The following is a 23,659-nucleotide window of genomic DNA, read 5'->3' on the forward strand; positions in this document are numbered from 1 at the left end:
CCCTGACCATTGGCCATGCTCTCTGAGTATGATGGGAGTTGGAGTGCTATAACATCTGGATGTCTTCAAGTTGCCCGTCCCTAAATTTTGTAATCCTTTTTCTCTAGGTGGAAAGTCTACAAGTTGGGAAGGAGGGATTCGAGTACCTGGTCTTCTCCGCTGGCCTGGAGTGTTTAAGCCTGGCACACATATTGATGAGCCCACAAGTAATATGGATATATTCCCCACAATAGTTAAACTTGCTGGAGCATCACTGCCCAGTGACAGGTATGGAATGTTGTTTCATTTGTCATAAAAGACATAACATCCAAAAATAACAAACCTCTGCTGCCTTTGAAGGCACTTTTAACAGTCCTAAGGATAACTTGTTCTCAGTATTATTTATCATGTCTTAAACTAGTATGTGTCAGGCATTTCTTCAAATAATAACTGGTTCATAGTTGCCACTTCTTTCTTCACATTGTATCGAAACCTTCTCCATTGTCTCATTCTGAACTTCGGTGTTTCAGCTCCACAATAATTGCTTTACTTAAAATGACCCCAAATCAATTGCTCACCTTAGATGTCTCACTACTAACAGGAGCTGATGTATCCTGTGAGGCAAGTGGTCATATATAATGTGTGAATATCTCCATATTCGTAAAGTGGGCTGAATGGCCCTGTGGAATGTTCTATGCACATAGGTCATCATAACTGCTTCAAAGGGGGGTTTTTTTGGGGGGGGGAGTTGTTACAGTCAAGCTGCCTATAAATTTTATTAAACAAGCAAATACAATCAGACAGTAAAACTTTTTCTGGGCTTCAGCAAGCAGGTATTGCTGAAATTCCTCCATATAAATTCCTCCACATTTAGCATGGGACGTCAAGGACAAGAATTGCAGTTTACCTTTCTCTATGATGTGTTGAATTTCTAAAGAAATTGTATATACATTTTACTTTCTTATGTCTTTTACTAGTATTTGCACAACGTAGCAGTCAAGTCATTACTTCATTATAACTATCATTTCCTCACTGTGGCTATGATGAGTAAAGGAAAGCCAGTTTCCATATTTTATTTTATCGGTGGTGGTAGTAGTAGTAGGATTTTCCTAAGGGAGCAGTCACTCATCTAATTAACCCAGCTTTTCCCCACTGAAGTCATTTTGAATGCTGCAGGGCTATTCTAAAGTGAAAGGTTATCTACTGCTGCATTATTAGTATATTTAAGCTGCAATCCTATATCCACGTACATGGGAGGAAGCCCCGTTGAGCTCTTTGGGACTCAGATCTGAGCAGTCATGAATACAATTGCTCTGTTAATAAGCATGTTGTAGTGCATACTCTTAATACATGATGTAATGCCTAGGATGTTGGGTTTAATTTTAGTGGTTTAGGTTCAAATGCTTCCTGATTCTGGATCACACATGCAGGTCTACCACTGGTTGTTGTTGTTTAGTCGTGTCCGATTCCTCATGACCCCATGGACCAGAGCACATCAGACACTCCTGTCTTCCACTGCCTCCCACAGTTTGGTCAAACACATGTTAGTAGCTTCAAGAACACTATCCAGCCATCTCGTCCTCTGTCTTCCCCTTCTCCTTGTGCCCTCAATATTTCCTAACATCAGGGTCTTTTCCAGGACATCATTTGATGATTTTGCGAACATTGAAAAATAAGGTTGACATGAAGCTTCTATCTGTACTGTATTTTCTCTGATGGCTCTTTCATGCAGACCATTTGCTTGATTTTGTTCTCGTCAAGTGCTTAGGTTGCGTTTGAAAATTCATCTTTAATCATTAAATAGAAGGAGTAAACATTCAACAAGTCACTGTCTCAGGCCAAACTATGTTATAGGGTTGATGTGAAGATAAAATACAATAAGGTTAGGTATGCCATAATGTTACCTGAACCTTTTGTACAGGACATCAAATGAGAACATGCTGCATTAGACCTGCCTTTAACTTTGCTACGACCATATCATACGTAACACTATTTTTAAAGCTGTTCTTGCCGACTGCAATGATTTGTCATTTCCACAGCATGCTAAATAGCTGAACTTTCAGGTTCTCCATAAGCCCTTCAGGTGCTTTGATCTTTGAGTTCCGTAATAGCATCAGTAGGAGTGTTTTAATTACTTTTTCTCTTCGTGGCTGAAGAAGATGGGTTTTTCTTCCTGACAGTACTCTATACCTACCTTACACGTTCCTTTTGATCAAGTCATAGATACTTGGGCGTGATGCCAGCATCAGTCTGCTCTTTCTTATATACACTCAATAAATCACCAGCTGTGAACTTTCCCCCTGCAGATCTAAAGTAATACTAGCCTGACAACTGGTGTTCATTTACATCATGCAAATTTAAAAGTCACCCCACCCCCCTGATCTAAATTCAGAATATCTTTTCTACTCTTTGCTTCAGCTAGCAAGCTTTTTCAAAGCAGACTTGCCATATGCTGCTCTAGGCTGTTTTTCGGGTTCAGTCATTTCTCCAATTACCAGTGCACAGATAGGCAACATTTGGTTAGGGCTCTAATAGTTCATGGCAGAGTCCTGGGAATCCCAGCAATGAAAGCTTTGTCAAGAGGGTAGAAATGTAGCTCTTATGGTTGTAGGTGAAAAGTGAGAAAAAATGTGTTTTAAAAGTTAGTTTGCTCTTGTGATGAACCCATTGTCCTGCCTGACATGGACATAATTGGATCTAAAACTTATTGGGTACTATTCAACTAAGTAAACTTTATAAATTCTTAGACCTGACTTAGTAATATTGAATAATTTCAATGGGTCTTAGGTGAATACCACTGATGAGAAATGGAAATCTGCACATATCTGGCACATTCTATTTTTGAAGTCCCCTGCCAAATAATTGACAATACAGTTCCTATTAACTCAAATATTTTGTTTAAAAGATTATCTATTTATTTCTTATTTACAAAATGTCAGTACTCAACACATCTTAGGAGTATTTTCTTACTTGTAGCCAAGTAAGATTGTCTTCCATGAACACAGTTTTCATCCCTTTTCGCCCTGAGTTCATTCTTCATCAAAGTCCATGGCACCTTTGGTAGAGGCTATTCTCCAGTTGGAGCTCTCGCAGGCCAGTGTTTCCCAATTTTCTGTGTTTAGACTGCATTTTTTATGGTTTGCCTTGAGAGCGTCTTTAAACCTCTTAGTTGTCCACCAGTATTTCTCTTTCTATTCTTAAGTTGGGAATAGAGTAGTTGCTTTGGAAGATGATAATCAGGCATCTGAACAACATGACCAGTCCAACAAAGTTTATGTTGAAGAATCATTGCTTCAACACTGTTGATCTTTGCTTCTTTCAGTACACTGACTTTTAGTTCGCTTTTACTTAGGAGTATAGTAATATAGGTGAAGGATGCCACTCAGTGAAAGTTAGGCTTCCTTGTTCTACCAGAGCCACTGGGAGTTAAGCATGCCCACTAAGTTAAGCTGGATAAGCTTAGTTTTTCTATAATGTAGCAGGATCAGCCCCAAAATATAGAAGATTACAATTCTATGCATGTTTGCATATTAAGAATCAATCTTCATATTACTTTAATACCCTTTTAGTTTCTAGAACATGGTGCTAAAGATTCATGTACTATTCTATTCTACATGAACATAATCCTACAGAATTGAGGGACCATTTCTTTGGGCTGCCGTTGGTCCTGGCTCTAATAATTGAGCTGCCTGGAGCAGAGTCCATAGGATGCTCGCCTTCAGGCTAACACAATTGCTCTGAGAATGCTCCACTGTTCAGGCACCAATTAATCTACCTTCATGGTATCACCTGAATCATACCATTTCAACCTGATGCATAGCAGGCTGCTCCTAGACAGTATCTGTATCACCAGCTGCCCCCAAGTCCATCTGCAGCTCTTTTGCTTGCTCTGTCTAGAGGGCGCAGCCTGGAATCTGGACCATATTGCCAGAAACTAGAATAGGCTGCCACACAAATCTTCATATTCTTTTAACATATAGTGCTCCTGTTTGTGGATTATAATTGCAAGCTGCTTTGTCTGAAATCTTGGCTAAAAAGTGAGATAATAAATATAATGACTAAATGAAGCATAAAACACACACACAGGGGATATTGCAAAATCCATTATGGACTTGAACACAGTATTCTTGAAGTCACTAGCTCACAGTGAAGAAGTGGGTTGATGCACCACTATGTGAAATTTTCAGGGTTTATGTTAAATTGGTTAGGGCCATTCTTTACACTTGCTTATTTCCCTTTTGCGAATCACTGACTTGCATTCTCACCTATTGTTGGTGACATGTTCAACCAAGCATTCTGAGCGTTTTCTCCCATTGCTTTTCGAGATAATAGGCTTTGAATCACCCCTCTTCTTCCCATTTAACAGACTGAAATATTGATTCCAATCCAGCATTGCAATGGGTTGGACTAGATGACCATTGGGTCCCTTCTGATTCTACAGTTCTATATTTGATAATATAGACTGTGCTAAACCTGCCAACCTAGCAGTTCGAAAGCACGTCAAAGTGCAAGTAGATAAATAGGCACCGCTCCGGCGGGAAGATAAACGGCGTTTCCGTGCGCTGCTCTGGTTCGCCAGAAGCGGCTTAGTCATGCTGGCCACATGACCCGGAAGCTGTACGCCGGCTCCCTCAGCCAATAAAGCGAGATGAGCACCGCAACCCCAGAGTCGGCCACGACTGGACCTAATGGTCAGGGGTCCCTTTACCTTTACCTTTACCTAAACCACATAGAGAATTCTTGCTGATGCTTAAGCACCTGATCATTACAGAGTACAATCCTTTGTGATGGTTTACTTCTTTCAGTGTTGATTTATTATAACACAGTTTTAATGACTCCAGACAAATTATCCAAGCATTGGCAGTCCTTCTTCATCCCCCTCTCAAATGTGATTGCTCCAAAAGCTGCTTGCCATGCAACCAATTACAGTATAAGATGCCCACTTCAGCAGCCAATTAGCTTTCAAGCGACCTAGTCCATCCCATTTTGCCAGGGTATCAAACTATACCGAGGGCAAAAAAGGCAAGGTCACTTTTACTTTTATGCAACACACACATATACATAGCACCAGCTGACAGACCAGACAGTGGCATTTCAGCAGAACTGCAGTCAAGAGACACTCTGGTACAACTGATGATTTATCAAATGCCTGTGGGAAAAGACAGGACTGGAAGGGTACAGGATGTGAAAGATTAGATCCATCATTGCCTTGGGACATCCAATATAAATAGTAATTCTGTCATGCTTCCATTTGTCCAGTCGTCTTGATGTGTACAGATTTCATGGAAATACAACCCTTTGGAATGCCTTTCTTCTTTATGCTGCAACACTGTAGTCGTCACTCTGGTTTTTTAAATAGAGGCAGTTGCAGCACTAGAAGAAAGTGCTTTCCCTATTCTTTGTTCCATGCATTTGTTAAGAATGCAGTGATTTAATTTGAGACATTTGGGCGGGGCTGGCATTGGGAGTAGGCATTCTTGGACACCTGAAAAGGCCCACACCCATGCAGAAAGCCCACTGTCGACTCTCAGAACCCTCATTTGCGTGGACAGGGGGACTCCCCAAAACCCTGGGCGGCCCCTGTGTGTATTAACAGCTCAAGACAACGTGCTATGGGATTAAAATTGGCCACAACTTTATTATGTTTCAGATGTGGGTAGACCTTGGCTCAGGCATTGGGCGTTTTATCCCTCCCAGTCCCCCTCCAGGGATCTGGGGAACATCAGGGTTATCCAGTGTGGGGGGGGTGGGCTGGTTCTGGAGAACATATGTTCAAGCAGAGAGAGCCCGCCCCCATTACGCCACCGTCACAGGGGAGAGCAATGACGACCTCTAGGCTTACGGCCAAAGCCTCCCCTCAAACAACCCATTTAACGGGGAACCCTGGTATCGCCACCGCAAAGAGCAGGGGGGCGTGGGTCACTGCTGCATGCCCCCCCATTCAGGGAAGATAGACTAAAAGATTCCGCCCAAGGCCTGATACTGCCACCTGAGGGAAGGCGAAGCCAAGCCTGTGCTAATGGTGCCATTTAGGGTCCAGGAACACAAAGGGAGCCCTCCATTTAATGTGGGGAGCGGTCATTGCAAAAGTAAGGAGATTGAGAAGGCTCCTCTTGCTCTTCTCTGGGCAACTGTGCTATCAAATGGGCATCCGTCAGTGACAGTGGGATGGATCTTGGCCCACTGGTGGAATTTGGCCAAGGTCACCCAAACCTGAAGCCAACACCACATATATATATGAAATCTATTACACTGGTCCTGGGGTGCAAGCCCTGAGAGCACGATTTGCATCCAATATGCTTCAGAGCATCTTCAGATTTTTAATATACAATACGCTTCAATCAAAACATGCTCCAGATTGAGTTAATTCTCTGTAAACAGTTGTAAATGTTGTGATTCACACCATGCCAAAACTGTAGCTTCATTTCCGCCCTGTGAGTAAATATGAGATATTTGAGAATTTAATGAATGGAAACATGTTTGGTTAGCTTATAACTTCAACTCTTACCTTCTCTGCCAACAAATTGAATGCTGTACTCTCTTATTGAATGCATGAAGCAATTTGTTATGTTATGAATTGCATGGGCCTTATGCATGTGTATGGGTTCTTTTTTTAAAAGACAAAATGAGCCCTATAATCAGGAATAATCTCTGGAAACACATGACTTATACTGATCAAAAAGAATCAGGCTTGGCTAACAGTCCCTACAAATTATAAGATACCTCCCAGCTACCTATTTATTGAGCAGCCATCCTGATTTTCTTACAGAGAGGTTAGATTATATTTGGACTTTATTGAGCATTCATTCTCATTTGTTTGAAAGATGGTTATGCATTCATCTTGATTTGCTTGTGGGATGTTTTCACATCTTCCTATCAATCAATCTCTTTATTATCAGTCTTTATACAAAGAAAGTTTGTATAAATGCATAAACAATACCAAGCAAAACAAAATAGAGAGCCACAACAATAAAATGGCTAATGACTGTATTATACTATAGAATGCCAGGAATATAAAGCAAAATTACAAGTTTGCTAAAATTAGTCCTTGGTGGGGGGTTTTTTACATGCAGCAGCACAAAATTTAGCTAGCCTGGAAGAAATGAATATGTTCTGATGTGAAAGGAACAACAACAACAAAAACTCACAAAATGCATCTGGGAATTTCCATAAAAATGGTTCAATAAAAATCTTACGTATATCATAAAAAAGAGCAATAAATAAGGACATGAGCAGGGACATTTGCATTGATAATAGGGGAATTTTGGGGGGAACTTCCCTCCAGAACTGCTGACATTTTTAAATAGAAATACTTGTGAGTTATAGATTGGCCTAGGATTTAAATACGTGAAATTGTATAATATTAAGGATAGAAGTCAATATGAAAAGAAAGAAAGATGTTAATTGACTAAGTAAATTTTATGTGAAAATAGTTTTGGAAAACTGCTATAATGATTGATATGGAAACTCAGCTGCGGGGATTTGAGGAAGTCACTTAACAATGTTAACAAAAGTGGAATTATTATAGTTAAGATAAATGTTTCTTTGTTTGTTAGTTTGTATTTGATGTTTTCGTTTTATTTGTTTGTTATAAATTTGGAAAACCAATAAAAAAATAGGGGGGGGGACTGCTGACATCTTCCCATTAGTCGTTCATCGACCCCACACTTTTAACTACATTTCCCTTTCACTTTACAAACTGGAAAATGTCTGGAGTTTTTTTGCTTATTTTTTAAAAGTGGACTTGTTTAATCCACTTGAAATGTGCAAACTGAGAGTTCTTGCTTGCATCTGAATCACATAATCCTGATAGACTGGAGGTGACCTAACTTGGAGCATGAAACTCAGGTTTGCTTTCATGTAATGTGATAACTGGTCATAACACTCTTGCTGCAGTGGTATCTGTGAAAAGTATTTCTTAAGAAATGGAATTGCATAGTTAGAACTCCTTTTCAGCCAGGCAGCTTATGGGTTCTGCTCCCTGATTTTGAAATGCTTTCTCATTCAGAATTATTGATGGACATGATCTGATGCCCTTGCTTCGAGGTATTGCTCTCCGATCCAAGCATGAATTTCTCTTCCATTACTGTAATGCATATTTAAATGCAGTGCGCTGGCATCCAGGAAACAGTAAGTAAAATTGTCTGATCCCATTTTAAATATTTTATGCAATTTTTATTGCAACTTGGAAAGAATTGGGGGCGGGAGAGAAGGAAGGCCTTGGGCTATGGTTACAAATAAATTGCTTGAAGTGCCTAACCCTTCTCCTTATTTCCTTTATCTCTGCTATTCTTTTATCTTAGTGAAAAAGCCAGTTTCTATAAAGGAAACAATTTGGTATTGGATAATTAATTTCATGCAGTATAACAAAGTTTAACATTGTCACTGTGCTAAAGCCTCTAGTATCAGAACAAATTTTAAAACTTTGGGCAGAGTCTGTTACATGGGAATACGGGAAGCCGCCCTATGCTACCTTAGCAATGAAGAGGCCTTCTCCACCTGGAAATTTTGGTTCCTTTCTAGTATATCCATAAAGGCCCGCTAGGTGTGATATACTTTTTAGTCTGGTTTATTTTGACCTCTGCCTTTCAACCTAGAGGCTTCCACGGCTAACAACAAAACAAAACAGCAGCAGCAGCAAATAAAAAAAAAGGGTAAAACCGAATCATAGTTAAAAACTAAATTACAGTGAAATAAAAGCAAAAACAGCAGAGCAGCAAAACAAGAGCCATAAATGCAGACGACTACAATGACAATAACAACAGCAAGAGCAATCAAAGCACAAGGCAGCATATAAAATATCATGCATTAAAAGAGAATGGGATTTAATTTTAGCTGGCAGCCAACATGGTGAGCACCAGCTGGATGTTCCTGAGCAGAGAATTAGTTCCCTGGGTTCCACAACATTGAAAGGTCTATATTCAGTCATCATCTGCCTAACCGCCAAAGGTGGGAGGATCCTCAGAAGATCCTGAGAAGATTATCGTAAGAGCTGGACAGGTTTGCATGAGGGCAAGTGATCCTTCACATACCTATCCCCAAGCCATATATTAGGAATGCCTTCCACCAGCTTCAGATGGTAAGACAGCTACAGCTGTTTCTGGTATAGCATCGAGGCTAGATTATTGCAATGTGTTCTATGTTGGGACGCCCTTGAGGTTAGTCTGGAAGTTGCAACTGGTGCAAAATATGGTGGCTTGACTGCTTGTTGTGTCAGGATATCACCAACACATCAATCCACCATTGAAATAATTGCACTGCACGCCAATTAGCTAATGGGCTTAGTTCATTGTGCTATTTTTGCCATATAAACCCCTATACAGTGGTACCTCCAGTTGCAGACGGGATCCGTTCTGGAGCTCCGGTGGAATCCCAAAGTTTCTGCAACCGGAGGGACCACTTCTGCGCATGTGTGAGCGGCAAAAACCTGGAAATATACTTCCGGGTTTGCTGCTTACGTATCCCAAAGTTTACATCACCGGAGGGATACGTAAGTGGAGGTAGGACTGTACAGCTTGGGATCAGGATATCTGAAAGATAATCACTCCACATGTACTCAATCCATCACTGCACTCTGCAGTTGAGGAGTTGAAGATGTCCATTCTGCACAATGTAGGAATTGTGCCTTTAGTGTTGTGGCACCAGCCTTTGGAATCCTCCGTTGTATTTCTGGTGCTTACTGAAGACCTTTCTCACACAACAAGCCTTTTAACTCAAGTTCTTACCCATTCTGCATCTGTATTGTATTGTAATTATTTTTAAGTTGTTTGTTATTGTTTTATCACTTGTGTTTTGCTGCCCTAGGCTTCTTTGAGAAGGAGGGTGATCTATAAAATGAATGAATGAATGAATGAATGAATGAATGAATGAGTAAGGGCTTGGCAGTCAAAGCTAGCACATTGAATTGTGTCTATAAAATAATAATAATAATAATAATAATAATAATAATAATAATAACAACATATATTCCAATTACTGCTTAAGCAAAAGTGCTGGCACCATATTCCCACCCAGTTGGTGGTTTGACTGCATTGTACATAAGTCTTGAATGGTCACCCTATGTCCAATGCATTTCAATAATCATATGGATATTGCCAGGGTGTGGATAATTGTGGCAACCCTACTTCTGCCCAGGGAGGACTGCAGCTGGTGTTTAAAAACTGTTGAAAACTACTTTGTACCAAAGATGTTGCTTGACTTCCAACATTAAGACCAGTTCTAACATGATGCTCATGCTGCAAATTTGATCTTTATGGGGGACTGAAGCCCACCCAGAATACTACTGTCCAGGTCCTTTGAATTATCTGCTGTTGTCTGGGTTAATCACTCCCTCTCCAGTTTATTGCATTTTAGCACCTATATAAAGCTGCTGAGAGACATCAGCCAGGGAATTTGGAACATGGTGTCCCCAATATGTGGATGACACTCAATGCTGTCTTTTCATACTCTTTGCATATTTTCATAAGCATCTGCCTGGCCATCTGACTGGCCACTGTGAGAACAGGATGGTGGATTAGATGTACCAGGGATGAGGGAGATGGCCAGTTCTAGACTGAGTTACATTCCCCCTTATGCCAGTTAGGGTCTTCTTGACACCTGTGGCATTCTCTCCTCTTGAAAGTTTGGTTGTCACCCTCACTACTGAGTGTTCGATGGTACCTTAAGACATATCTCTTCACTCTACCCTTTGGAAGTATTTTAGGTCAGATATGTTGCCTTCTGCTGTAGTGGTTTAGACACTGCTTTACAGTAATGATCAAGGTTTAAACTTTTTAAAATAAATAAATAAATGGATGTGTATTTTGTAAACTACCCAGGAATCTTAAAAGTTGAAGTGTGGTTTAAAAACTGAACAAATAAATGCATTATTGATCCTAGGCATCTGCTTAGCACTTCTATAGCCACACATGTGTTGGATGAAAAGGAGTGAGAGAGTTGTGCAAGCTTGGAAGTGAGATGTCATGAATATCAACAAGCATGCTAATGACATCTCACTCCAAATCCAAACTTGTCATTAGGCAGAGCCAGGTCACCAGTTCTCACAAGTTCACAGAGACTGGGAGAGAGAAGTACAGGGACCTAGGAAGAGGAAAATGATGGCAGGGTATGTGTAGGGGTAGAGATTTAGCCTCTCAAAAAGAACACAACAAACAGATCCAGGATTCAATCATTCTCCTCCACTTCCCTTTTTGATTCCTCTGAATGGTTTCACCATAAGTACCATTTGCTGCGTGAGAGAGAGAGGGTTCTTCAGACATCCTTCTGAGTTCAGTAATATGTTTCTAGGAAGAATGAGATGCTTCCTTTGAAAAGCCACAGTGGGGAAAAGAGCCTTTCCTTGGCCTCGTCTCAGGTCTTTTGGAAAGACATAGCAGATTTCCTCCCAGCATGTTCCCAAGTGCAGAACCTGCTATTCTTCACTCCTGTTGCATCGTCCGCTTGAGCTTCTTCACACTGTGTAACAGATAGATGCCTGGCCGATTGCAGCCCTGATATTTTCACATTGCTTTATCTGGGGAGCAGAGGCAAGCGGTAAAACATTGTTCATGCCTCTTTCAAGCTGCTAGCCTCCAGAGAGAACTTGAGCGACTGGTCTCTTGTCCAGTACCGATCTTCATTTTTAAAAAAACCCTTTTCCCTGTGGACACAATAGAAAAATGTTCACAGAGAACATTCTCAAGATACCCAAAGGTCCTCCATGTGGGCTTATCTCCTTCCAGCACACTACAGTTATACAAAGAAAATATCTCTGCAGTTCTTTAGCTCTCTTATTCTGATGTGTGGTTGATTTTATCAGGCTGGGCATTCACAGAATTGCTTTTTGTGATGGTTTTGTTGTCATCTCTCTGCCTTTCCAGTTTTTCAGCTCCTCTGTACAACACCGCTCTCATGCTGCAAAATGCTGTTGGTAAATAATAGGAAAATCGCAGCATAAAATTTTGGTCAAGGAAATGCACTGCTAGCAAGTAAAGGCACTGAATAGATATGGTACCAAATCTGTTGTTGCTGTCAAAATGGCAGCCATGCACTTCCTTCTCCCAACCTCACTCTCTTTAAAAACTGAACATCAATACATTGCCTTTCTGTTGGTTTTTGTTAGGGGCCATACATTTAGCATCTCATCTACTTTTGCCCCCACCTCTAAACACATTTACATCAAAGTAAACCTTACACTGATATCAGCAGATGTTATGTCCAGCTAAAGTATGTTTAGGAACACACATCCTTAGCTTTTCAAATGTGATGTACAAGTTTCATCGTCATCTGTTTATTTCAGCACCATCTGTTTATTTGTATATTACGTCCCTAAAAAATTGTGCTCCAAGTGGCTAACAGGCAGCATATCAAATGAAGGATAATAATAATAATAATAATAATAATAATAATAATAATAATAAATATAAATTTAAAAAGACCCATTGAACAGGACTTTCCCAGATAAGCATGTATTTCAGCCTTCAGGTTTTGTTTTTTTGTAACTTACCAAATGTGTGGTATGCATTCTGTATATGATAATGGTTTTGAAAATTATCCAAGCATCCTAGAAACATGTGATCCTCTTCATTCTCCCTTGAAATGTAACTTTTAATTTATCTATTCCCCCCCCTAAGTTTCATTTCATTTTATTTTTAAGTTAACTGTGAACACAGTGGACTTTCTGGCCAACTTACAACTTACATATATTACATCAAATTTCATGTTATGGTAAGCATTCAAAAGTGGCTGACAACACATACATCTTCCACCAGATCTTGCTTTTAGGCATGGTCATTTATCATATCTAATAATCACAGTATGTGTGTCATACCAAGCTTGCTCAGGATTCCTTTCACAGGGTACTGAGAACACATGTTCCTTAGGCTACACTCATGTTCACCATACATAGGAGGTTGCTAATTTCTGCACCAGCTTCTTCCCCAACCCACCCCGCCTGGATGACGCAGATGCTTTAGGCTGTAACAGTTCAGAGCCACAACAGGAGAATTTCAGAGTTCCTATTAGAACAGTGCTGGGGCTAAGACTCTACCAAATAAGGAATACAATAATAAGTTGTTAGCGCAGATCTGCCTGAATGATTCAACTTGTTCTAAGATGAGAATGCTTCCCCCATTTTCATTGTTCTCTCTTCAGTGCAGATTGCGCCATTGTTGTATATGCTGTGCTCATCGTGTATCAGAAACTCAGAGACAATCTTTTCCTCTTGTGGTATAATATAGGGTGCCCGAGGCTGTATGCACGCCTTTCCATTTGCAGTGCAAAGAAATCCTTTTCCTTAGTATGGAATTGTGCCTGCGGATCTTCAACATGCTGCTTTTAATCTAGATTGGTTTTAGATCCTGGCATCTACCAATGATGGCTGTGGTTACTTGATATGCATATGAAAACAGTCCCCTTGATTAAGTTCTCCACACCACTTCCTCCTTGCATGTGCCCCAGATGAATGAGGAAGGAAGTGGTAACTGCGACTGTCGTATACACCCACCCACAATGCCAATGGGCAGTCTGGATATACTCCTCCATCTATGTTCAAATAGACCCACTGGGAATCAATCTGCACTGACATTTTATTTTTGGACAAAACTTTTTTTTTTAACATGCTATTCAGGGGCATAAAATGTGCAACAGGTCCAGATTGTGTGTGGACTAGGTAGAAGAAAAGATATTCATGTACACTAAATGTGGAGTGTAATGTCATGTATAATGTCTTCCTAGTGCCTCAATGAAAGGAGAAACTGCATGTGGTAATTCCCCCATACCTATTTTTTCAGCCTGTTTTGGTACCCGATCCTTTTCAAGGTCTGCATTTCTCTGTTCTCAGATGCGATTTTTATGTTATGGTTGGAAAAATTAAAATAAAGGAGTAGGGTTTTAAAATACCATGAGCAAAAGCTCTGGAACTTTATTGGCCTATGAATCAGAGTTATTAAAAATGTATTGCTTTGACAACTTCATTACAAGGAGAGCAGTCACCCGATAAGGAGCAGATCTGTGGTTACGTGGGACATTTGCATCACTCAAACTCAGGGGATCGTTTAATGGCCATTTACAGAGTTGTAGTCATATTGGAGCAAATGAGTCTATACTAATGTGTATGGCCGCTGAATCTCATTTTCTAAGGTATTTTTTTCTCACTGAAGACAAACAAAGTTAATATAAACAGATATACCCAATAATTCCTTTGTGTCTTGTAAACATTCTTTGGAACTATGCATCAAAAAGATTTAATAAGTCTAACATTGGTTTAGTATTCATAAGAAAAGCATTATTGTAATGCTGATAAATGCCAAGACAATTGATTCATCAACAACAGTATATCTGGGTTTATGTTACCTATCAAGATTCCTTTTCTATACTACAAACTTCTGTTTTATTAAGAAGAAATAAATATATTTCTCTTTTATAGCACATACTTATATCCTTTTGGGGGGGAAAAACAAACAACACAAATATTTTAAAAAATCCAGCATAATGTAATCATTAGTGCCAAAACAGGATTGGGTAGCCTTGGTTCAAATTCCTACTCAGTCTCAAAGCTCTGTGTGTGTGTGTGTGTGTGTGTGTGTGTGTGTGTGTGTGTGTGAGATTTATTTAAAAGAATTATACTCTGTGTTTCCCTTCCAGAAAGGAGTTGCTCTAAATGGCATAAAGACATAAATGGAAATGCAAAAACAACCCTAATTCCACCCAATAAAACACAAATTATCAAACTAAGGACAGCAGTGGAACACAGGAACACAAATTGCTGCATTCACAACCAGTACATTAAGCAGTAACAGAATCAAAAGCTTGTTTGAATAGGATTGGGTTGTATCCAGGGCTTTTTTTCAGTTGCGACTTACAGAAGTCTCAGGTGGGCGCCATTGCCATTGCAGTCATACCTCGGGTTACAGCCGCTTCAGGTTGCGTCTTTTCGGGTTATGGACCGCTGAAATCCGGAAGTACCAGAACGGGTTACTTCCGGCTTTTGGCGGTCGTGCATGCACAGAAACACTAAATCATGCTTTGCACATGCGCAGAAGCGCCGAATCGCAACCCACAGATGCACAGGTGCGGGTTGCGAACACTGCGGGTTGCGAATGTGCATGGATCATGCAACCCGAGCGTCCCCTGTTTTGGAGGGGTCATGGTATGGAGCTGCTATGAACCGCCCTGAGACCTTCAGATATAGGGCGGTATATAAATTCATTCATTCATTCAATCAAGCAATCAATCCATCAATCAAACAATCAATTAAAATATGGAGTGTGCAGAAGGGGCTCAGGGGGATAGGAAAGAAAGTGGACATGCCAACCAAAGTGGAACCACATCAGTGAAGCCATATGGGAAGCCCAGGACAATACTCCATACACACTGCCCAGACTTGTGCCCCAGGGAGGTCACTTGGTTGCTGCTAATGCAGCGGTTTGACTTCTCCCCTGGAGGCACACTCCATTGTCTCTCAAGACAGATGGATGCCAACACAACTGAGGAATGCTCCCTGTTGTTATTAGATAGCAACGCCATCTCTCTCCCTCTGTGTAATCAATATTATGTGATTTCCACAATCAGGACATAGCTAACATCCTATGGTAAAAAGATGGTTTTCAGATTTGGTTGTCTCTCTAATTTTGTGTTATGCCATGTTCTCCCTGGCAGCAATTTTGGGTTATACCATGCCCCCATAGCAGCCTTAGCTTAGGCCACACACTGCATGGCAGCCATTTTGGGACTCCCTCCCTCACAACCTTCTGCCCAAACTTGAAATATTCTCACTGGTCCAAAACAATTAGAGACACCTGACATACCAGGTGCCACCACAAAGAAAGACTTCTCATGCATTGCCACCAACTGTGCCTTACAAAGCAAAGGTATACATGAGTGGGGCACAACAGCTGATCTTAAATGACAGATTTCTTGAAGGGGAGAGAGTCCTTCAAGTACCTTGGCCTCAATCTGTATAGATTGTATAGAGACATACACATGCCAGTGTAGCCAAGAAATATTCAGCCCGCACACTATAGCTAGCCATGTTATCTGTTTTCGATTACCAGCAGTCACTGGTAACTGCTAGTAGTACTAGTTGCAGCAAGCTGATAAATTCCCATTTCTGTCTAGTCCAGTTCAGTTCTTCTGGCTGACTTTTCATCTTGATAGGAAAAACACAGTTACTAGAGCATACTTTTGCTTCCTTGAACTTTATCTAATATTTTGGTCCTTCAAATGCAGGAGTAAGAAATAAGGAAGCAGTACATTTGATTCACAAAAAATAGATGACGTTCTAAGCATATGATATACCAAAAGGTTGTTAATTGTACTCGCTGTCATCTGGCAAATGAATGCTACAGTAGTTTCATATGTGAAATGTCAAATGTATTCATTATGCTTACATTACTACACAACACAGCAGAACGGAGCAACAGGCTTCTCAGAATGGATATTGCCTCTCTCTCTTTTTCTTTCAGTTTTCATTAATTTCTTTTAGAGAAGCAACTTCTCACTCCCCTAGCTCAGGACACACTATAGTACAACCTAAACTAGTGGAATTGCATGTGAACCCTCTGCTGTTTAGATAAACAGGATTCTTGTTACACTGATGCTGGGCCACTGGGGATGAAGCACACAAACTATAGAGCTTATTCGGTTTTCGGGTGTCGGTTAGGGCTCCACATGTAGCCAGAGATAAGCTAGCAGGTGAAGACAGGAAAGGAAAGGGAAAAGACTATGGACTTTCCATTCCACTTCTGGATCTTCTGCGTGGGTGAGAACAACAGAACACTTGGCTTTTTAAGTTTTGTAGCAGAAAATTTCTGTTGGCGTGAGTTGTTCCTGTATGGTAGCACATTGTTCAGGGGCCTATGCATAGGTCATCTGGCTGTGTACTTCCTGGAAGTACCTACAAAATGCAGGCATGTTTCACTTGCAATAGTATAATGATACTCCAGACTGTGTAAGTTCACATTCCCCTTCAAAGTTGCCACCTGGATACACTCTAAGGAGCTTCCAGGAGATGTTTTTCTCCTGGGTAGCTACAGGCTGACTTTACAGCTGGCCTGGAGAAGCTAACCAGGCTTCCCAGTGTCTGTTCCACATGGCCAAGAGAGCATATCTATAATTTAAAATATGGGTAGTCTGGAAATGGCCTGAGATAGTCCCACTGTGCCATGCTATTTCTCAACAATTAGAAACAAGTAAGAATAATGAAGGTGGAGATGTACCTCAATAATATGAAGAGGATCTAACACATCGGAGAAACAAAGTGGAACATATTATATACAACCTGGCAGGGTTCTTGATGACAGCCATACAGCAGTGCTTTAAAATTCATTTATTAGTGATATTTACTGATGCACTGAATGGGTTCTGAATTAAAACAGCATAATTAATTGATTAAAGTTTAACGCAGTGGGGAAGTGCGTTAGAACTAAATACTGTTTCTAGCATCAGTTTGAATTAAAACCATCCTGAGCTAAAACCATCCAGAGCTAAATTAGGAATGTCTGTGAGGAGAGAGAAATGTTGACAGGTCTGAATTATCATATATCAACACAGATGTTTTAAGGAGGCTAATTCATTTTTTAAAAAAGAAAAACATCGGCACTGTAAAATATATTTGTGAAATCTTTTTTCTTTCTTTCTACGTCCAGCCTGTTGAATTATGGATTTACATAATAGAGTTTAAAATAAAGTAAGTCATTCACACATGTTTGTTGCAAACCAGAAGGGACAACAGACATAATTAATAACTGTGTAAATTATTTATTTTACACAATTAATTATATCATTGTTACATTATTACTTGAACAATTTATATACCACTTTCCACTCTGAGTTCCCCAGGAACAATATGCTGGTATGTTAAATACAAGCGCCTTATTAACAGCAGAGTTCAGTTCAGGCATTTGAGATGCAGATATTTACAAGTGGAAATCTCCCACTCATTCCTCTTTCCCAATACAGATATGTTTAACCTGACATATTGCTCTGTACACAGTTCTTCCCTAGTGTAATCATCTGAATTGACTCTATTAGTACCATTTTTAAACTTAAAGTGCAGTAGATCCTGTGCACTTTTCCAAAATATATTTAATATTTTTTCTATAAAACCTTATCTAATACCTGAATACTTTTCTATATAAAAACAAGTTCTATGTAGCTGTTGATTTTGGAAAAATTGTTCTATTTCCACCAGGTTGTCACAACTGCCACAAAGTATACATCAAAACCTATATATTTTAGGAGAAAATTACATGCTGATGAATTTGAGGTATATTTTAAAACAAAAAAATAAATTGCTGCAAAAAATGTGGAGAACCAAATCTAGATTTAGAAAGATGAAAAAATAAAATTGTTCAATTCAGCCACCTCTGCTTCAAAAAATAGTTTTGTGCACAATCTACTTTTGTGAACGGAGGATGGAGTTACTATAGATGAATATCTTCTCCATGGTCTAACAGTTGAATTAAACAGGGTTTTAGTTAAACCTATAAATTCTTCCGAAGCCTTGGTTCTCAAATCTACTAATTTGGAACTTACGAGATACTAAATTAACCAAATGGCTTTTAGTTGCTATATTGGCCGGGTGGGTTTTTCTAAAAGTGCTGCAGGAATTCATGGAGATGAGGAAGTCCACTTTGAGCATTTATGAGATTAAAGTGAAATGAAAGAACTCTGCCAATAAAATGTAAGCACCACTGTCTTCCACAATAAAAGGAAAAGAAATATAGTAACCTGAAAGCTTTATTAGAAATCTCCATCCATCAAGGCAGAGGACTAGGCAATGTAGTGTGAGAACTGCAGGTGGGATTTACCAAGGAAATAATAGTGTGTTCCAGTTCTGTAACCCTTAAAAAATGTATAGTGTATTTTATTTACATGCATAGTTTTAATAAACTAGTAGAACATAACAGACAGCGGAAAATGGGGGCAGAGAAGGCTGTCCAAGGAATGGATTCTTGCATGCAAATTTTAATTTTTGGTGTGGGTTATGTTGAGAGCGTCAAGTTCAACTAAATTTCAATCAGTATAGACCCATCGAAATTAACAAACATGACTAAGTTAGGTCCATTCATGTCAGTGGGTCTACTCTGAGTAACACTTAGTTGAATGCTGCCTACGAATTGCAAAAGGGACAGTAGCATTTAATGCCAGGCAATTCATTTAACCTAAGTAATTTCGTTGTCCCTGAGAGGGGGCAATGACAATAAAGATATTATTATTAATTATTATTATTATTATTATTATTATTATTATTATTATTATTATTATTATTGTTGGGGTGGGTAAATAGTAAAAAGTTAGGGAGAGGCTGTAGCTGAATGGCAGAGCATCTGCCTTGCCTCCTAATGGTCTCATGTTCAAAAATTAAAGCATCTTTCATGGCTTCAAATTATATTCATATATTAGGGAAATCATGGACATAAATGCTTATATAAACTTATTTAGTGCAATATTATTGTTTAAAGAGAACATTGACTGAATTACAGAATGTCTGGGTACACATTCAACAGCATAGTTAGTAAACCATGGAATGAAGAAACTTAGAGATTGTGTAATATCCCTTTACCACAGCCACACCAAGAAACAAATGAGTCTTTGGGTGCCTGCTGTGTTTGCCTTCAGTTGCTTGAGTCACCTGGGCACCACTCATTCTACAATTGATTTTTATTGTACTTTAAATTGAATACAGTTGTACCTCGGAAGTCGAACAGAATCCGTTCTGGAAGTGTGTTCGACTTCCAAAACGTTCGGAAACCATGGTTTGGCTTCCGATTGGCTTCGGAGGCACCCAATTGGAAGCTCCTACCGCCCATAGGAAGCCATGGAAGCCACGCCAGACATTCAGGTTCCAAAGAACATTCACAAACCAGAACACTCACTTCCAGGTTTGTGGCTTTCGGGAGTCAAAACGTTCGACTCGTAAGGCTTTCGTCAACCAAGAGATTTAATGGTTGAAAGTTTGGCACTGAACTTAAAAGACTCTCTCTCTCTCTCTCTCTCTCTCTCTCTCTCTCTCTCTCTGTGTGTGTGTGTGTGTGTGTGTTTGTTATGTGAAGAGCTATGCCAGTGTAACCTTATATAATTGGAAGTTTCTTATTTCTGAATGTCTGGTTATCCCATGGGCTATTTTGAGATAAACGAGTTCCAAAGCTTTTGTTCCACCTCCACAGGCATGTCTGGTCAATATTTTTCTTAGAAACATGTTCTTCTCGTTTTCTTTTCTTTTTGAATTCTTTCCTTGACCCCACAGGAGATTAGTTTTAGTTTTCCTCTGCATGAGAGATGAGGACCCATAGCTCTCCAAATGTTGCAATCCAGCTCCCATCAGCTCCAGCCAGCATGGCAAAGAGTCAGGGATTATGGGAGTTGTAGTACAACAACATCTGGGGGACCACAGGTTACTCATCTGTGCTCTGGACCTTGACCTCAGCCTAAACATGTCTAGAAAACAGAAAAGTTGGCATAAGTATCAGAAAACCCAAGCATGACCCTGACTGTCAGAACAGCTAAAGGAGGCAAAGCAAATGGGAGTGCAGCTCAGCTAAGATTCCTTATTATGCTTTTTAATTTTTCCATTTAATGGCCACCGTGAAGCAGCCATGGAGGAATTTGTGTGACACATTTTGGATATTTGACTTGGTAACTGTGAAATTACATAACTGTCAAAGGGGAGGAGAGCATTTCTAGTTAAGCAGATATTGTCAAACTGCTGAGATGGAGTCTAAGAAAAATTTCCTCTAATCAACTGATGCATACTTCTTCTCACGCTATTTTCTGTGGAAATGTGTTTCTCTTGACAAGCATGAAAAGCCGTCATATGATAGTTTATTGACTTTGCTTTGTGTTATCAGAGGCATTGCAATTGTTCAGCCCTGAGGAAGACTTATTTATATCCTGATGCATTCTGGTCTTGTTTGACTGCTGGTCATCTTCCCTCTGTTTCAGGAAAGTAGCCTACCTAAAAATAATTAAATTGTAGTTTAATTATGTGGGTGCCAGTTATATTAAAAAAATTAGCAGACCTCAAATAAATGTATTTTTTTCTCCATACTAATGCTGTTTATTACCATCTTCGACTTCAAACAAGCAAATGCAAGGCATTTTCCTGCTTTCCATTTGCTGATCTTTGGATGCTGAATATAATGTGTGAATACTATTAATGAGTGACGAGAGAAGTGGATAGGGTAGACCCAGAAAATTTTGCTGACATCCTATAGGTTAGAGCAAGCCTGGTTTTGTTTTGTTTTTTCTTTCCTGAAAGTCTGCCTAAGTCTTGCCTGGGAGTAGGCCCCATTGAACTGAATAGGACTTATTTCTGAGTAATGTGGCTAGGATTGTGTAATCAGTTTGCACCTATTCATTTAAGGTGGTGCTCAATGAAGTAGTTCCTGCACCGTCCCCAAATTTTCTCTGGAAAAAGCAAAGAACACTTCTAGGGAGCACACAGGGAGACAAGTGTGCCAGCTTGCGCCCACAATTAAGGGGGTCGGGGCTGTACGCACGCCTTGCATGCTGACATCACTCGTGCATGCTGCATGGCATCTTGACATGTCGTGTGCACAACTGCCATGAAATTTTATGGGGGTGCTGGTCCCCTCCTTGAAAATTGGGAGGCATGGTCCCCCGCCCCACTAGATGGCGCCTTCAGGGAGAGGAGAGGAAGGGACACTCTTTAGCACATCCATAAGTCCTTTCACTAATAGAACTACTTTACTGTATATTATATATGCAAATTTGTGTCATGGGCTTTGGCCCCAAGTCTTTGACTTAACATGCTGGTTTAAGACTCTTATGGAACAACCTACTGAAAGCCAGGGATGCCCTGATGCACCTGATCCCATTTTCAAAACAGAGAACATTTTTCTATTTCTTTTTTGCAGACTGCAACGGCACACTGGGAAGGAAGTCTATGTGTTAAAATAGTTTGATTCTTCATTTACGATTGCAGATTTCATTAAATAATGGCATTGAACAATTCCAGTATCTAATGAAGCCTCACTCTTAACAGGAATTTACCAGAACAAAGGGATTATTAATTGCTGGAAGATTAATTCAATCCTTGCAATGATCTTCTGACACAATGAGATTATATACCAGCTGGGAGACGTACAGAGAGCAGCCTGCCTTTTAATGACCGGCCTTATAACAGTTCATCAAATTTACAGATTACAATTCTGACAGCTCTTTGTGTCTGACAGCGTATTATATTGGTCATTCCACTAAAGTAGCATCCAGCTAATGCATTTTACTTTTCTATAATGACGAGAAAGGCATCTATTAATGCTCTGTTGCTGTTGTCAAGCATCACAGCAGCATTTCACAGTCACATAATGCAGTGGAGCATTATGACATTGCTGTGGAGCTGAAATTTATTTCCCCCTCACACTCCTTGTGCGCTGTTTTGATGCAGCTCCTTCCTAAACCAGTTTCTCTGGGCTTTTAGCATGCTTCTTACCTTCCCTCTTGAATCCCTTACGAAGCTTTATAGATTGTTTGCTGCTTCCTTTGACTCCACTTATGGGCATGCTCAGCCTCCTTTATAACTGTCTGGATTATGAAGACAGTTCGAACTCTGGAGAAGAGAAAACTCAGAATAACACTGCTTGTCCAACACAACAGTACTTTTCAATGCATTGCCATATCTCTGTCATTGACCATCTAGATGTTTTAATGGTTTTTAGCAAGTACTGTACAAATGACAGGTTGAGAAGCAGCATGAATTGCCACGCAGTGAAGGATTCTCCAGCACCCGCACACCCCACTCATACCTTTTGAGTTGCCATAAAGGGGGTAACACAGGACTGAGCCTTCAGAATCGGCTCCTTGAAAAGGAACAGGCTTGCTTGGCATAGGAAGATAAGAACGGGAGAAGGGGGTTGCCTTTTATTTGTAGATAGGCTGTTTTCGAACCTAATTTGTTGTTGTTGTTTAGTCGTGTCCGACTCTTCGTGACCCCATGGACCAGAGCACGCCAGGCACGCCTGTCTTCCACTGCCTCCCGCAGTTTGTTCAAACTCATGCTGGTAGCTTGGAGAACACTATCCAACCATCTCGTCCTCTGTCGTCCCCTTCTCCTTCTCTGTCGTCTTTCCCAACATCAGGGTCTTTTCCAGGGAGTCTTCTCTTCTCATGAGGTGGCCAAAGTATTGGATCCTCAGCTTCAGGATCTGTCCTTCCAGTGAGCTCTCAGGGCTGATTTCCTTAAGAATGGAGAGGTTTGATCTTCTTGCAGTCTATGGGACTCTCAAGAGTCTCCTCCAGCACCATAATTCAAAAGCATCAATTCTTCAGTGACCAACCTTCTTTATGGCCCAGCTCTCACTTCCATACATCACTACTGGGAAAACCATGGCTTTAACTATACGGACCTTTGTTGGCAAGGTGATGTCTCTGCTTTTTAAGATGCCGTCTAGATTTGTCATACGCCCAAGAAGCAGGCGTCTTTTTATTTCGTGGCTGCTGTCACCATCTGCAGTGATCATGGAGCCCCAGGAAGTAAAATTTCTCACTGCCTCCACTTCTTCCCCTTCTATTTGTCGAACTTAATTACAGTGGGAGAATGTTTCTAGTGGAGGGTTTAATGGGGGACATTAACCCTTCCCTTCCCAGATATGACCCCCCCAACTCCAAAATTTCCCCACACTTCAATTAGGCTTGCAAAAACCTTCCTATATGGCTTTCCCCCACCACACACCCCAAGACT

The 23,659-nt window shown here is 40.3% G+C and overlaps 1 protein-coding gene across 5 annotated transcripts in view; it reads left to right on the forward strand.

The window, feature by feature from the left end:
- Positions 1 to 23,659, forward strand: part of STS (steroid sulfatase) — a 107,586-nt gene that overhangs the window by 73,326 nt on the left and 10,601 nt on the right. For all 5 annotated transcript variants that reach the window (XM_083612135.1, XM_083612137.1, XM_083612136.1 and 2 more), the window contains 2 exons: positions 108 to 267; positions 7,988 to 8,109. In XM_083612135.1, coding sequence (XP_083468261.1) covers positions 108 to 267; positions 7,988 to 8,109 — 282 coding nt within the window. The remainder of the gene's footprint in view (positions 1 to 107; positions 268 to 7,987; positions 8,110 to 23,659) is intronic.

This window comes from Podarcis filfolensis, assembly GCF_964270895.1.
Source record: "Podarcis filfolensis genome assembly, chromosome: 4".
Taxonomy (NCBI): Eukaryota; Metazoa; Chordata; class Lepidosauria; order Squamata; family Lacertidae; genus Podarcis; species Podarcis filfolensis.